At 37.2% G+C, this 17,485-nt stretch overlaps 1 protein-coding gene across 1 annotated transcript in view; it reads right to left on the reverse strand.

The window, feature by feature from the left end:
* The window catches only part of SLCO4C1 (solute carrier organic anion transporter family member 4C1), a 71,094-nt gene extending 66,694 nt beyond the window's left edge, over positions 1-4,400 (reverse strand). The window contains exons 1-2 of the mRNA XM_059175559.1: positions 3,867-4,400; positions 104-367 (exon numbers count right to left, since the gene is read on the reverse strand). Of these exons, the coding sequence (XP_059031542.1) occupies positions 104-367; positions 3,867-4,212 (610 nt within the window). The 5' untranslated portion in view covers positions 4,213-4,400. The remainder of the gene's footprint in view (positions 1-103; positions 368-3,866) is intronic.
* Between the last annotated feature and the right edge of the window lie 13,085 nt (positions 4,401-17,485).

Below are 17,485 nucleotides of genomic sequence, written 5' to 3' on the forward strand. Positions count from 1 at the left end.
CTTACCCTTCTCACCTGTACAAGTAAGTTGCAATATAAAATTAAAGGCCTTGTTTTAAAGTACTTCTTAAATTAAAACAAACAAAAACATAACAGAGACTTACCTTCAAAAAAGGACCCCAATTGGTATCTTCCACTAAAAAATTTTGGCATTGAAAACACAAGTGCTCCCAGTCCTATCATAAAGGATGCAAATGCAAGCCATCTTGGTTTGTGTCCTCTTTCACCAAAGAATGACACAAATAAAGACAACAAACAGAATGAGATATCATAGCTTGATGATATCAGGCCCGTCAGAGAACTCTTCATTTCATAGCGCTTCTCAATAGTGGAAATGCTAATATTTACAAGGCCATTTACGATAATACCTGAAAGAGAGAAAAGAAAATGTATGTACATGATTTTTATTAACTTCCCCATATGGATTATGAGTTTTAAAACAATGTACTAAAGTTTGGTTATGACTAAAGTTTGAGTGTTCATTTATATTGATTCTTTTTAATGTGCCAAATTTAAAAGTCCCAAAGTTTCAAAGTTAGCAACTCAAACAAACTTCCTTAAAAATTAGTTTGCTTTTAAATGGTACACTTGTGAATTTTCAGGTGTTAAATAAAATCGATGCTTCTCCTAAACAAAATTGTAGATAACTGCATTTTTCTCTATATAACAAACAAAAAATCAGACTGGTGAATTCTTATGAAGCCAGTCTGCGAGAGAGACTCCAAGAGTAACATACTCTCTTAGACCTCACTCAGAAGAATACCAAAAAGTACAGGTGACTCAGAGGTCATTAAAGAGGTCATTAAGTAATAATTGAACAACCTTCCCAGGTTGTTCAATTATTAAACATATTTATATATTACTAGAGATCCTTGACTTAGTCTTATGAAAGGTGAAATTTAGCTTCAAACATCTTTTCCTCTAAAACTTGTATAGACATGAAAGTTATAACTTAAGAGGTCCTAGAACAAAAATAAACACACACTGAGTCATTTCAACTACTGGCATTCTAAATCACATGCAAAGTAAACGAAAAACTATACATTTTATCTGTTAATAACAACTGCGATGGAAGACTATAATGTAAACAACGAAAAGCTGGAAATCTAATTGTGACTGACTTCACAAAAAGGTTATGTCCAGATACAGATTAAATTTACAGGAGTTTAAACATCAGTATAAATTGAAAATAAAAAGCATCTGATCCAATTATACAGTTTTTAACTAGTTACTCCCTTTACTTAGGAGGATACCATGACTCATCTTCACTCGTTAGCGAACAGAATATACACAAGTCATGATTTCTACAACTTCTTTACATTTTGCTTTATCAAGACTGCAACTGTAAATATATTTGAAGAAAACCAATATGACAAGTTTTAAAAGTCTTAACATGATTTTATTTTTATGCCAATTTAATAAGTCAAAAGCCAACTTACAGTTCTTAAAATTTAAAGGTATAGTGTCTAATGTACCTAGGAATGACATGCTTATGAGATAAACGTATCTGAGAATATGAAACTTTCCCCATCCAAAGATCAACCCACTCCCCCCACCCAAAAAACCAACTTCCCAACACACTTGTCACACTGATTAAAAGTTAGTCATGAAAACTCAACTGTCTTTATGGTATAACTTCTCTGAGAAAGTAAATTTATAAACTCTTATGGAGATTTGGCACTTAAAGCCTAGGAATACCACTCTGAATTCAATGCTACAGAAGTTCTAAGAACTCTCCTTTACTAAAGGAAATTTCAGGAAATATTGCATACTACATGTCTCTATTTTACATACATGAAAATAGGAGGCACATTAGAAGGTTAAGTGCTAAGAGAAACCCTGTTTATCTTTGAGAAATTCTGGGTTAAGTAAACTAACCTAACAAGAGAGGGGTTTTGTTTTTCCCAAACACTACTTAATATACCACGGAATTGGACCTCCCAGGGATCATGTCTGAGAAACATGATTAAGTAATAATTCAAACTTAAATGGTAATAATTCAGATTTAAACTGAGAATTTATTGGGTCACTTTCATCTAGGCTTATGCTTGTTAAATTGGGGGCCTCTAGATAGCTATAACTCTAGGCTAAACCTGACCCATCTTTCTAGGGCTGTCAATAATATTTGTTAATAATTTTAAACAATATTTTACTGGAGACTTCCTTTGGGAATTCAAGAATGTGTTCCTGAATACAGAAATTTCTGAAGAGGTTTCAAGATAAAACAAGAAATTTTAATTGTGCCTAACTTCTTTGAACTTTGCATTCCTATGGCACTGAAATATTTGGTCACAGATTTTGGACAATTAAGACCAAGACGTTGAGAGAAGGTGAACTTGGGTGGGGGCAAGAAAGGTGGAAATGGAAATAACTTTTTGGCACAAAACAACCTTTGGCAGAAAAGCTGCAGTTGACCTGCAATCAATGCTTGCTTACTGAACACCTATTATGTGCAAAAGCAAAGGGCACTGAATTCTGCGTTCCCTTCAGATAGGGAAGCAGGAATAAGAATAGAAAGAATGGAGTGGGGAGGGAGGGAAAAAATGAAACAAGATGGTAAGGGGAGGGAGTCAGACCATAGGAGACTCTTAATCTGAGGGTTGCTGGGAGGTGGGAGGGAGGAAGAGGGTAGCTGGGTAATGGACATGGGGGGGGGGGGGCGCTACAGTGAGTACTGTGAATTGTGTAAGACTGAAGATTCACTGACCTGTACCCCTGGGGCAAATAACATATTATATGTTAATTAAAGAAAAGAATATATTTAGATTTACTCTTCTGTTAATCTTAAAAAAGAGCAATTTCCAACTCCTCCCCCTCCTCAAAAATATTTCTTGGATTACACTTCTTCCAATCGGCCCTGGAGGGCCTTTTTACAAAATACTTTGAAAATAAGGTTCAAGTGACTAAAAAAATATCTACATACTATCAAATTCTAACTAACCTTCAGCATTTCCTTCAGGATGCTTCATCTCAATGCCCACCTGTCCTCAATGTGTCCGTCACCTTAGTGTAACTTCCCTTCCCGATTCTTTCACCCCTTGCATCGGGCAACCCAGCAACAGCTTTTAAGAATCTCCCTGCTTTCTTTCCTGGGAGCCGTTCTTCCTCTATTCTACCACTCACTCTTCCAAACCAGGTCTAGACTGCAAACTCCTAAGGGGATAAACGTGGACTCTATCAGTAACTCCCAAGAGACTCTAAAAGAGATCCTGGAGCAAAACAGTCTGCACACCTCCTTTGCGTTTCAAAAGCCTCACCCTTCACCAACGCCTCGGGCCTTTGCTAACATTGACTGGGTTCCACCTGTGCGCACACACAACTCCAGCTAAATGTACTCACACTACATGAATGCTGCTACCTAACCTATCCACAAATTTCTCCTTGGAGAACTACCTTACCCTCACCTGTAAATTAACCCTTGCCTTCCAGAAACCATGTAAAAAAATAAAATAAAATAAAATAAAACCCCTTTAATAAGGGCTTTCGCAAGATACATGCTTTTGTAGCACAGAATGGATACCCCCGGTGTAAAACTCTTCCCAAAGGAAGGCTCCAGTGATTTCCACTTCCTTTAAGGAATCGGGAAACGGCTAAACTGAGATAGAACGCAAAAGGGGGATGGAAAAGCTCCCACGGCAAGTTTTAAAAGTTGGTACAAAGGAAAAGCTCCAATGCGGATGCCTGAGCCTGCGGACGTCTGCGGGAGCGCTCGCAAGTCCCCAGGCCCGGGGCTGCCTCGCCCAGCGCGTGGACCACGCGGGCTCCGCCGCACACCTGCCCTCTCCGCCCCACCAGCTCCGCGCGCCCCTCCTCGCCCTCGCTGGGCCCCGCTCGCCCCTGCCCTCTCGAGCGGGCGCTGGCCATTACCTTGCGTGAGGGCCAAGAGGCAGTAGTACAGCAGAAAGCCCTGGGGCGTGTTGCAGCGCTGGAGACTCTGCGGTTTTAAGTTCCCACACCCGCAGGGTCCCTCCTCAAACTCGGACAGCGACTCTGGAACGGACAGCTCTTGGGAGACAGCGGGATCCGCAGGGGGCCGGGGTGGCTCCGGCGACTTCTGGGGCTCCGGAGGCTCCCGCGGCTGCGAGTTCTGTCGCTGGGTGTTGATGGACAAGTCCGAGACCTCGACGTGAGAGGGCGATGCAAACAGACGGTGCGGGGTGTCTGGGCTGGAGGCGACGAAAGCCGGGTTCTCGATGCCTTTGCTGCCCTTCATGGTCAGGATGAGTTCTCCCAACTCCAGTGCGCTCCGGCGGCAGAAAAACCCGGTTCCTCTCTGGCTCCTCCCCCGCGCAGGGGGCAGCGCCCCCGTGCGGGAGCAGTTCCCGCCTCCCTGCCGTCGCTCCTGCAGGGCTAAGCCGCCGCTGCTGCCGCTGCCGCCGCCGCCGCGCAGCCGCCGGGATCCTCCTCCTCGAGCTCGCCGCCGCCCGGAGCGCAGAGCGCCGAGCGCCGAGCGCGGACGCCGGGGCGGGCTGGCTGTGTGATTGGCGCTCCGCCCGCCTCACCTGTTGCCGCAGCGGCCAACTGGAATGCCGGGCGCGGCCGTGCGGCCCGGACGCCGCCAGGTGACCCCGCGAAAGCCCCTCAGGCCTCCGCGCCGCTTCCCAGAGCCCAGGGACTGGGAACGAACCAGGCGTTGTGAGTCTGGTGGCCATAAAGCTCCCTCTGGGTCCTGACAGGGAAGCTGCAAACGCAGTTGCATCAGGAGATCATTCCAGAAAATATCCTGCCGGTTTTCTTCCTCTGTTGGCTACCAACCCGGACTAGGTCTGAAATGCCGAGAATCTGGGCAGCCCCAAAGACAATACTGGGGATTTTGAGCATCATGGTGAGACTTTTACCTGTCATCCTCCCTAGAAACGGACATCCCCACCGGCCTACTCCCCATGACCAGGGCCATTAACGTGGCAACATAACCACCTGCTTGGTTCGACTAACCCCAAAACTGAAGATCCGAAATGAGAAATCTTTAAAAGCCTATATATGATATTCGTTCTGCTGTATATTGCATAGCTAAGATCAGCAATACTACTAATCATGTAATAATTTCTACCTGTGGAATATATTTAAAAGCACAGACTCTGAAGAACCGAACAACATTACGCCAGAGTTAAAAAATCCCTTCATTCTTTCATTCATTCATCAGAAAATGGTGGACAGGAAAGGCCTGAGTCTGAGCAAAGACCTGAAGGAGATAAGGGACTCGACAGTCTCATGTGCAGAATAGAATGGCTGGGGTGAATGAAATGGTTGGAGAACAGTAGGAGTTGAAAGCAGGTGAAGGGGTGCAGATGGGGGGTGGCGGGGTGGAAGGGGTGGGGGGAGAAGTGATTGGGGCTAAACCTTAGAGGCCATAATAAGGACTTTGGCTTCCATTGTGAGTAAATTGGGAGGTATGGAACCCAGGAGGTATGTCACCTTGATCGTGACATGATTAGGTTTTTCAAAGGATCCAACCTCTTTGCCTTCTGAAGATAGACTAATGCGTACTAAAATAGTATATTTTAAATGAAGACATTTTTAAAGCTATATCAACATCTCAAGATGTTTATCTTTCCATAAATGTGTATTGTGATAAGGAACAGAATATAAATCACATATATTTCCATTTTGCTGTGTAATGGGCCTATATACACAAAGCTGTTACGTTTCATAAGACTTCAGAGTATTAAGGAATCTACTTCCTCAAATCTAATTGTTGATTATAAAACTTCAAAACAATGTGTCTGGACTACCTTTAGCAGTTAATATAGGTCTCAGTTGTCCAAATACTATACCCACTATATTATATTGTTGTCAATACACTAGTACTATTATTTATTTATAAGGGTCCTTTCATTAAAAGATTACTTCACTAAAAATTAATCATAATCTGGAGAAAGTTTCCACATTTTGCTGTCTTCATTAAACATCTGGCTGATTGCCTGTCCAAGAAGCTACTTCTAGATTGAGCGCTAATACCTCCTGAATAGCAATGATTTGGTAGTATATAATGATCATATCCAAGCATAGCCTTCATCCTAGAGAAGAGAATATAGTGATGGAAAAGTTACCCCCATCCCAAAACAAGATGTGTTTATTTCTTCTAACTATAGTAGCTAAGCTCATTTAAAAGGTCTAGAGGAATGTTTTCAAACACTTTTACTTCTTAATGAGATAAACTAGAATTCAGAAGAAAATGCACAGTGCATGACACATAATAGCTATTATTTTGTGAAAATTTTGTTTCAATTTTATCTGCTTTATATACTGAGCTGGGGATTGAGATAAAAAATACATATATTTTACTTTAAACAAACATACATCTTGTTCCTTCTTCCCTGGCAGTCTAGACTGATCAAGAACATAGGGAAAGAGTAGAAGTAGGAACTATCTTTTTTTTTTAATCTCTCCTAAATATTCCAATATTAATCCTTACTAAAACAGTAGCTATTATTATCTACCTTTTACATATTAAAGAATCTGTATTCTAGAAAGGATTAGTAACTCTCCTAAAGCCATATAGCTAATAAGTGGCCTGGCACTTACTTAGGATTTGAACTCCAAGTTCTGTCAGATATCGTCCCTGAACCTTGCATTTTCTCTCTTTGAATTGCTACAGCCTATCACTGTCGGTTAGAATTTTTGCTAGCAATTCTAAGAGATCAACAGTCATGTGATCTGATGTTGATAAGTTTGGAGATTAATTCTGCTCTGAAGTGCAGATATTCAGATTTTGCAGATATCCAAATTGGGCTTGGTATGGAATTCCCCCTAGGCCTTCTATTGTAAAAAGTTTCCACAGAAATGAACTTAGAATGATGTCTAAAGGTGTAAATATACACTTTGTCTATGAAATATGAACTAATTTAAACAACCAGCAAATTTTGCTTTGATGAAATATGATAAACACAGTCATGGCTTAAGACTCTTTTGCACAAGCTTTGAATTAGCAAATTCAAATTATACTATCAAAATCAAAGTAGCATACTCATCGTGCACTTAAGTCCATACTGTGTAAGGAGAAATCTTCACTCCTGCAGTGCTCCAGAAGAGAACTCTTTTTAAAGATTAGTCAAAGTGCTATTGCTTCATCTTAAATACATCTTGCTCTTACTGAAAGTGTTATCAACACCACTTTCCTGTTCCCTTACATCCTTTGTGATGCAATGTTGGAAGGAAGGGGGTTCAGGTTTGCAACAACAACAACAACAAAAAAGCAAAACCAAAAAATTTTGATAGAATTTTTTTCTAATTCTGTGGAAAGTCGTCATTTTTTTAATTCTTTGGTCAATGTAGGGCATATCTAGTGAGCATAGTCAAAAAATTTAAATTTGAGAAGGTAATTAATAAATTGCTATTCTTGTAATAGATATCATTTGATGTATTTTTAAAGGGTAGAAAATGGGATAAAGAATAGTATTCAAATTTTGTAGTAAAGCTCCAACAGCATACACAGAAGCAGATGCCCCTGCCTATGGATCATTCTCTGGAATGTGCAGTAGATCTTTCCCTTCAGGAACTGGATAAACCAAAATAAAGTGGCTTAATGACAGGAGCTATCAAGATGATCAAACCAACTCCCCTTGCTTTGATTCCATGCTTTAAAGAAATCTCATCGTTATATGTTGGCCTTCCATGTAGGTATACCTACTGGAATGAAATATACTTATATGTCTATCTTGGTACTTTATCATTTTTCTTTCTGTGTGCTTTTAATAGTGTATTAGTTCCCTTTCAATTGTGCAGTGGATCCTTTAGTAATATAACACTATGATGCTCACAGAATATTAAAATTACAGGATCTTGAGAGAGCCTGAATACAAAGATGGTCAAGTGCTGATATTGTTGTGGTAATTAAAAATCCCACTAGTAAGGACTTATTAATACTCTTGGATCTTATGTTTATTAAATGAAAGCAATGGCACAATCTAAGTGATCTTAGTATTCTTCATTTATCTTTTCTATTTTAAATGCTCTACAAAATGTATAATTAAAAATAAATTATATTTAAGAAAAAATGTAATGTTGAACTAGATTATTTTTGGTACTTTTTGGTTGCAGTTGCACAGATACATTTATGTTTAGAAGAAATAGCAGTTATATTTTCTTTAGTAATCATTAATCATTAAGTAACCATAAATCATTAAGAAAGCCATGTATCTATGAACATGGATGAATATAATTTTTAAAAAACAAAACATGTAAACATTTAATACTATAATTCCCATAAGAAAGCTAACCCAGTAGGCAGTGAAAAAATGTATTCTAGCATAAAATTTGCTGTAGTATCAAGTTAAGCTTTTCACTGATAAGTAAATACTATTATAATTTACTCAAAATACTGTGAACTCTATAGAAAGATATTTATTATACAAATATAACATTAGGTATAGTGAAGATAGCGCAGCTGGATTTATATATATATATGTACATATATATATATATATATATATATATATATATCTCAAGAAATGCTTTAAGCTAGAAGAAATTCTATAGCAAATAAATAGTGTATTTCTAAAACATGTTCTTTTCTACTCAAAATCTGATTTTGATGCCAGGAAACGGTCTTCAATGTGATCATTTTATAGAATATATAATCACAATGTCATCCTCATGACAAAATGCCAGCTTTATTGACTAGAGAAACAGCCATGCTTCCATTCTTGATAGTTCCATCATTCCCACAATTTAACCACTACCATTTCTTAACAAAGTGGATGATGACAGTTATTAAAATTTAGACTTACAAGAGATATCAAGATGTCATTTGTTCCAGCAGCCTGTTTCTAGGCAGGTTAATGTCAAATGCACCCAAAAGCTCAATGCATTCAGAAGCAGGAAATAGGACAGTAACAGGAGGAGTGGTAGTGGTGAGTGAGGAATTATCATTTATTTCACAGTAATCATTTTACAATTTATTGGGAGTTGGTAGAAGTCTAGTGTGAGGTTGAGGGAGCTAGCAGGCTACTATTACTTAGTAAAATAATTTACTTGTAAATACAAATAAGAGCTTTCATGAACAGTGCTCAAGTCAGTAGACAGAAATAAAACAAACAAAAAAACTTTAAAAAACCCTTATACTTCCACTTTATAATTTGTGAAAGTTCTCAGAGCATGTTCCTAAAGGACAGGGATGAAGATTTTATACTCTACAAAAGAGATAAGAAAACAGAGAATTTCTTAAGTGAGTATGAGAGAAAATCCACAGAAATAAAGTGTCTTCCTTGATTGAAGAGAAGATACAAAGATTACCATACTTCTGCTTATCAGGGGAGAGGAAAATTTGCTAGACTAGAGGAGAAAAGAATATCGAAGAATGATAAGAAGTAAAACTTCTGAGGCAGTGATGGAACAAAGGCAAACTTTTTAAAAATAAATTTTAAAAATGGGCATTAAAAGTAGAGCCAAATGGAGGGACCTCTGCTTTAAGACAAGATGGGATAATAGCAAAGACCAGATTTAACTTCTTGGAACACTCAAAAGAAACAAAGAAGAAGAAAAAAATACATAAGGAAAAAAAAAGTTTCAAGGCACTGGATTTCATGTAATAAAAAAAAAAAAAAAAAAAAATAGTCCTGGGACGCCTGGGTGGCTCAGTCAATTGGGCATCTGCCTTGGGTTCAGGTTATGATCCCGGGGTTCAGGTTATGATCCCGGGGTCCCGCATTGGACTCCTTGATTAGCAGGGACTCTGCTTCTCCTTCTGCCTGCCATTCCCCCTGCTTGTGCTCTCAATCTCTCTCTGACAAATAAATAAATAAAATCTTAAAAAAAAAAATCTTTAAGAGATGGGAAGTAAACTAGGTGAGCAATCTACTGCCTTGAGAGAGCTTTCAAGTGATGGTGTGGGAAGGGTGAGGCAAGATGTGAAAGGCACAGAAAACCCCGCAGACTCTGAGTTCATGGAAAGAATACTGAAGGTCCAAGGACACCAAGATGGTTGGAATATAGAGAGCAGAATACTAGAGAGGAGACAGCTGCAAGAGTTGATGTCAGCGGGATCCCTCAAGTACTCAGCAGAGTACAGATGGCATGTTCACATGAAGAAACTACCCTTGACCACAGATGGAGTCATATGAAGGGATTAGAGAGACAGCAGCCAATATTCAGAAAAAAAGCATAAGATAACAAAGTTTTCCAGCATTAAAAAAAAAAAAAAAAGGAAAAGGAAACATAAATAATTTAATACCCAGAACCCTACATACATGTTAAAAGAAGTCCTTCGGGCAGATGGAAAATGACACGATGTGGAAATAATGCTTTATTTATACAAAGGAATAAAGAGCAACAAAAAAGAGGAGATGTAGTTTAAGACTGATAAATATATGTGATTTTTTAAAATTTCTGTCTCTCCAAAAGATAAACTACTTAAACAGAAATTTAAAAGTATTGTGATATTCATAAGTAAAGGTAAAATGTATGGTAATAGTGCAAAGGCCAGGTAAAGAGAAACGGAAATAAGTAAGTAAATGGAAGTATATTATTGTAAGTATTTTATATCTGAAACGATATACTTGCCTTATAAGTGAAGTGATATGCGAAAGATAGAATATTATGGGGTACCTGAGTGGCTCACGGGTTAAGCCTCTGCCTTCAGCACAGGTTGTGATCCCAGGGTCCTGAGATCAAGCCCCACATCAGGCTCTCTGCTCAGCAAGGAGCCTGCTTCTCCCTTTCTCTCTGCCTGCACTCAGCCTACTTGTGATCTCTCTCTCTCTCTGTCAAATAAATAAGTAAAATCTTTTTTAAAAAAAAAAGGTAGAATATTATAATGACTTGTAAGACCTAGAGCAAGCTCTAAAATAGCAACAATAGAAGAGCCAATAAACAAGATAAAGTGGAAGCCTAAAAAAATATTCCATTAATCCAAAAGAAGGCAGAAAAGGGAAGAAAAATGGAGAAGACAGAAAGAAAACATGTAACAAGGTAATGATTGCCACCAGACTATATTAATAGTTACATTAAATGGAAATAGAGTAAATGTTCTAATTAAAAGGAAAAGATGATCAGATGGGATATTAAAAAAGCAAGAACCAATTAAATACTGCCAATAAGAAAAACAATTCAAATATAAATGCTAATAGGCTGAAAGTAAAAAGTTGAAATGATATATTTACATTAATCTTCAGAAAGCTGGAAAGACTACATTAATAAAGTCTAAGTGGACTTCAGAGCAAAGAATATCACCTGAGATAAAGAAGGTTATTTCCTAACGATAAAGAGGTGAATTGGTGAATTCACCAAGAGGATTTAAGAGTCTTAAAAATTAGGCACTTAAAAACAATGTAAAATGCATGAAAAAAAACGGATATAACTGCAAGGAAAACTAAGCATAATAACAATTATACTCATTTTAATTTTTAAATAATTCTATTAATTTTTAAATTAATTTAAATTAAATAATTTTAATATCTGTCTCTCAATAACTCAAAGGATAGATAGAAAATCAAAGTGGTATGGTGTACTTGAACAACACTATGGTATGGTATATTCGAACAACACTATCAACAAATTTGACCTAACTGACATTGACAGAAATTTCCACCACCAACAGAAGACTACACATCTTTCAGGGTACACATGGAACACTTATCAAGATAGACCAGATCCTGAGACATGGAAAAAGTCTCAATTTTAAAGGGATTCAAGTTATACAAAATACATTCTCTGGTCACAAGGGAGTGAAATTAAAAATCATTAAAAAAGATAACTGGAAAATCTCCAAATGTGTAAAGAAAAAAAAAAAAACGCATCTCAAATAACCCATGGGTCAAAGATAAAATCAAAAGGAAAATTAGAAAGTATTGTAAACTGAATGAAAATAAAAACAAAACATCAGAATTTGTAGGGTGCTACTAAAAAGCACCACTTGGGGAAAACCTATAACCAGCCCATATTAAAAAGAAGAAAAGTTTCAAATCAGTGACTTCAATTTCTACCATAAGAAATTAAAAAGTGAAGAACACATTAAATCCAAAGTAAATAGGACAAAGGAGATAATAAAGACCAGGAAGGAAATTAATGAAATAGAAAACAGGAAAACAACAAACAAACAAATCAAAAAAGAGTACAGGAAAACAATAGAGAAAATTAATAAAACCAAAATGGAGTTCTTTGAGGAGATAAAGTTGGTAAACCTCTAGTGAAACCAGAAGAAAAAGAGATAAAACACATATTTTCAATATCTGAAATGTGAATGGTTATAAAACTACAAATTCTACAAATATTTAAAGGATAAAGTTATACCTAACTCTAAGTTTGGCCATATGGATGAAAATGACAAAAATCCCTCTAAAACAAATTACAAAAGATCTTTCTAGAGGTAATAGGTAACCTAAACAACGTATGTCTATTAAAGAAATTGAATTTGTAGTTAAGAATGTTCTCACATGGGGCGCTGGGTGGCTCAGAGGGTTAAGCCTCTGCCTTAGGCTCAGGTCATGATCTCAGGGTCCTGGAATCCAGCCCTGCATCAGGCTCCCTGCTCAACAGGAAGCCTGCTTCCCCCTCTCTCTCTGCCTGCCTGCTTCTGATAGATCTCTCTTTCTCTCTCTGTCAAGTAAATAAAATCTTTAAAAAAAAAAAAAAAAAAATGTTCCCACAAACTCACGAGCAAGGACTTCAGTAGTAAATTCTACTGAGCATATAAGGGAGAACTAATACCAATTCTACACAAATTCTTTCACAAAATTAAAGATAAAGGAACACAAGGAAGTCTGGGTGTCTCAGCTGTTTAAGCACCTGCCTTCAGCTCAGGTTATGATCCCAGAGTCCTGGGATCCAGCTCTTCATCGGGCTTCTTGCTCCATAGGGAGCCTGCTTCTCCCTCCCCTCTGCCTGCTGCTTCCCTGCTTGTGCTCTCTCTCTCTCTCTCTCTCTCTGTTAAATAAATACATAAAATCTTTAAAAAAAATAAAGAGAACACATCCCCAGCTCATTCTGATGACAGCATTACTCGTCATTTATCCAAATTTCACCGTAGCATCTATCAAAAGTTATCTTGTATTCTTGTGGGTAAGATAAGTATGGGATAAATGACGGCAGGATTAGTACAATTAGTATGGCTGAAGTAGTATGGTCTTTTTTGATTGAATGACTATAGAAAAATAGTGACTGAATAACAGATTAATGTCAACATAGAGTGTTTTAATAAAGCTGAGAACATTTCGTGGCGTAGGCTATCAAAAATCCCAAGAGCTTCAAGCAACATCTAACACTTTCTAGCTCATAGAAGAATCAAGATGAAATCCATCTTCCCTTCCAGAAGCCTCTGTGGAAAGTTGTCCTTCAAAATAGTGAACTCAGATCCAAGTTCCTTCCACTTTCTAGTTCTCTCAGAGTTCTTCACTTGCAGCAAGTCAATTGTGGGGATACTACAAATATTTATACTGCATGTTTCTGGCGGGCACTGAACTGTACACCCCACTGACAAGAACTCAGTCCTAGGCTCTACCTGGATACAAGGAGGGCTCAGTATATGGTTCGTGCTACATGTCCAGGAGGAAGATGAAACAATTTGGTGAATACTATCTGCCATAAATATTGTGATATATTTCATATACCATCAAGATCCACAAGCTAAAATGATGATCCATCTTCTAATAAGATGACATAGATTTTTTTTAAATTCTATATATCAATTAAAAACTATAAAATAGGAAAGACTTAATATTAGCAAGTTAAAATCTGGATCAAATTGTATAGAACTTAAGAGATGTGGAATCCAGGTTAAGATTTTTTTTTTCTCAACTTCCCAACATTCAGACTATCTTGAAATATTGTACTCAACACTAATTGTTACACCAAAAGAACAAATGACTAATGAGTGCAGGCCCAAGGATAATATAACTAAGATAGAAAGAAAAATTGAGATTTGCCACATGATCATTAGTTGAAAGAACTATGAATGTTGATCCTAAAGGAAAGATAAAAGGTTAACAACAGAGTTGTCATAAAATATTTGAGTGGAGATACCATTTAAAACACATCAGACTTACTCTTTATGGTTCTTGAGATTAGAAAGTAGAAGAAAAATATGGGCTCCAAATAAAGAAAATCTTTATAATTAGAGCAGTGATTCTCAAAATGTCATCCAGGATACCCAGGAAAATTCTGAAATATTTTCAAGGGCTCTTCCAATTCACAATTATATTCAAAATGATACTGGGGTGTTATTTGCCTTTTAGATTCTCATTTTCTCATGAGCCTACAGTGATGTTTTCCAGAGACCACTAGACATGTCATATCACAAAAAGAAGACATAAGAACCTCTTAAGCTAGACATAAAACAGATTTGAAAAAAGACAAAACCATTCCATTCTTCTCACCATAATTTTTGAAAATATATTTTTCCACTTTATTGAGGTATGATTGACAAACAAAAATTGTGTATATTTATGGTATACAACATGATATTTTGATATATGTATATATTGTGAAATAATTACCACAGTCAATTAACATATCTATCAATTTTCACATAGGTATCTGTGAGTGCACGTGTGTGTGTAAAATACTTGAGATCTACTCTCTTAGCAATTTTCTAGTCTACATTAACTACAGTCACTGTGCTGTATATTAGATCTCCATAACTTGCTCATCTTACAACTGAAAGTGTATAGTCTTTGACTAACATATCCCTAACCCCCCACAACTCCCAGGTCCTGGTAACATCCAGTCTGCTTTCTGTAACATGAATGCAAATGTTAGTTTTGTTTTGGGACTCCACATACAAGTGATGTCATGAGATAGTTGTCTTTCTGTTTCTGGCTTGTAACTATTGAACCTTAAAAATATTTATGTTAATATAGAGATATATAGCTATTTTAAATGAATCATTAAAATTGTTCATTTTAATTTCCAATATGACAACCATAAGTAGGTATATCCCACAAAAACAAAAGCTCTTTGCAGTTTTAGTAAGTGCTAAAAGTATAAATGGGTCCTGAGACAAAATAATTTGAGGCCTGTAGAATTAGAGCTTTACAAAATGGGATAAAATAGATTGAAGCCTTTGAAGCTCATTCTAAATCTGACATACAATGATGCTAAAAATCTGTAATCACCTGTTAATTTAATACAATATTGACATGAACTTAAATTTAGTTAAATTTGTTTCATCAAACATCTATTTACTGTCAGAACCATACTTAGAATTCCTTTATCTTCTTACTAGACCACTTTTATTCCTTTGCCTTATCCTATTCCCATAGTTTAGTTTACGTTAATCTCCAGATTTTGGCCAAACGATTAAATGGACTGTGATGTATTTTAACTGGAAACTTTCATGCCTAAGATGTTTGTTGGTTGTAACTCCCTTCCTTTCCTAGTGCTCTGTCACTGCATAGACAAAAGATTTCTCAGCCTTCTGATACACTGTTTACCTAGACTCTTGTTTTCTTTATGGGTCTAAGGCATTCAAAGTACGTACTAGCAAAGAAAGATTCAGTCCTGGGATGTGGGTGGAAAGTAAGAAAACAAGAATGAAGCCAGATGAGGATACTACCTGCTCTTGAGGTTATTCATGAAGAGGGATGAGTCATAAAACAGTAAGCCATACACAATTGTACACTAACAAATAATTTCTCAAATAATGTACTTGAATATAAGAGGTATATTGAACAAAGGCCACATGAGACTTACTGAAGTATGATGTCGGTAAGTATGCTATGCTATAGTCATGATGATACTGTAAGCATAAACAGTAACTGGTTCCTATAATGTAGGTGTCATAATATTCAAACATCACAGATGGTCAAAACTTTGGAATCATTTATACATTCTTTAATAATGTCCATGGTTGAGAAACTTATACCTAATATTTCCTTGTCAAAAAAAAAAAAAAAAAAGTCAAGGGGAAAGGCAAACATCCTAAGGTAAAATTCAACCAGTAAAATAAAATTGCCATGAGATACCTGGAATGACACAAAGCAATAGAGGGTGATGTGGAAAATAGTTTCCCATTATCCAGTAAGTACTAATCTGTGGATCTCCTAAACATAAACACTACAGATAATCTTAATGGTCCTCCCAACATTGTTGCAGTTATTATCCAAATTATTTGAAGGGAAAGGAACCTAATTATTATGATTTCTGGTTCTTAGATAGTATGTACAGATACGTTTTTCTTTGAATCCTAGAAAAGTAAAGGCCAGTATACCATTTAGATGTTTTAAATAGAATAGATTTGATCAGAATAATACAAAGCTGGCATGGTCATATAATTTTCAGCACACATGAAGGATGTTTAGAACTTCCTTGCACTCTTCTTGTCAGTTTTCTTTATAATTTTGCAATAAGACCAAAATTTGTAAAAGTAAGATCTTGATATTACCTTTCATAAAACTCTCCAATGCTTTCCATTATACTTAGAATAAAATACTGTTCTTCCCACGACCTACAAGGCCATATATATTTTAGCCCCTATCTACCTCCAACATTAGTTCATAACTCTTTACCCCTTGCTAAATATGTTTTAGTCCTAAGGCTCTCCTACTTCCTTCACTTAACAAATTCTTCTCTGCCTTATGGCCCTTGAACCTGCTATTCTATCTATAAAGCTGATATTTTCACATCATTCAATCTCAGCATAAATGTCATCTCAGGAAGGCTCTTCTGTATGATTTAAATAATCATCATACATGCACACGAATACACCTTGTCCTGATTCCTTTCCTTATATTACATATCACAATTCACAAATACTTCCTTTAAACTTTTTTATTATTATCTTCCACAAAACCCACGAGCATGTGGAGAAAAGTGATCCCAAAAAGTAGGAAGCCAAAGAGAAAGGTATTTGGATTCAACAGAAGGACCAACCTGCTGCACCCAAAGGAGCACACTTGGCAAGAACCAATGGAAAGGAGCCTGAGCTGCTGGAACCCATTTCCTATGAGTTCATGGCATACTAAGTGTAGGAAAATAAAAGATCTCAAGGCTATAAAAAAAATTTTGATGCTATGTCATTCTGAGACTAGTCTACAGAAGGCGAATTTGCTTGTGCTTACTCTCTGGCTCTTCTAGCTTGCTGCTCTGATGACACAAGGTCTATGATGTGAGCCCACATGGACAGGCCCACATGACAAGGAATGGAGAGTTGCCTCTGGGCAAAAGCTAGTGAGTCCCTAAGGCCATTGGTCCAACATGCCTTGAAAAAACTGAGTTCTACCAACAACCGTGATGACGAGTAGGCGATACCACTTAACCGCTGAAAGCAGGGGATCTGGGTCACAGAGCTCCAAAGGGCAGCAGCAGCTCAGGAAGTTTTATAGGTACAGGTTTTATCCATGGCTGGCAGATGCTGGGCACTGTTTTCCGTGATACACAAAGGAAGCCAGCTCTGAATGGATAAAAATCTATTTGGGCTATGCTAAAAATATAACATCAGTGTGTAAAAATTTTAATTTGGCATCCATGGTCTTTGGGCTAATAAGCCCCAGAACTCTGTGACAAAATAAACAACTCAGGGGCCACCTTTGGTTAATTTAGTAACAGATTCACAC

The sequence above is a fragment of the Mustela lutreola genome, chromosome 5 (assembly GCF_030435805.1).
Source record: "Mustela lutreola isolate mMusLut2 chromosome 5, mMusLut2.pri, whole genome shotgun sequence".
In the NCBI taxonomy this organism is placed as follows: domain Eukaryota; kingdom Metazoa; phylum Chordata; class Mammalia; order Carnivora; family Mustelidae; genus Mustela; species Mustela lutreola.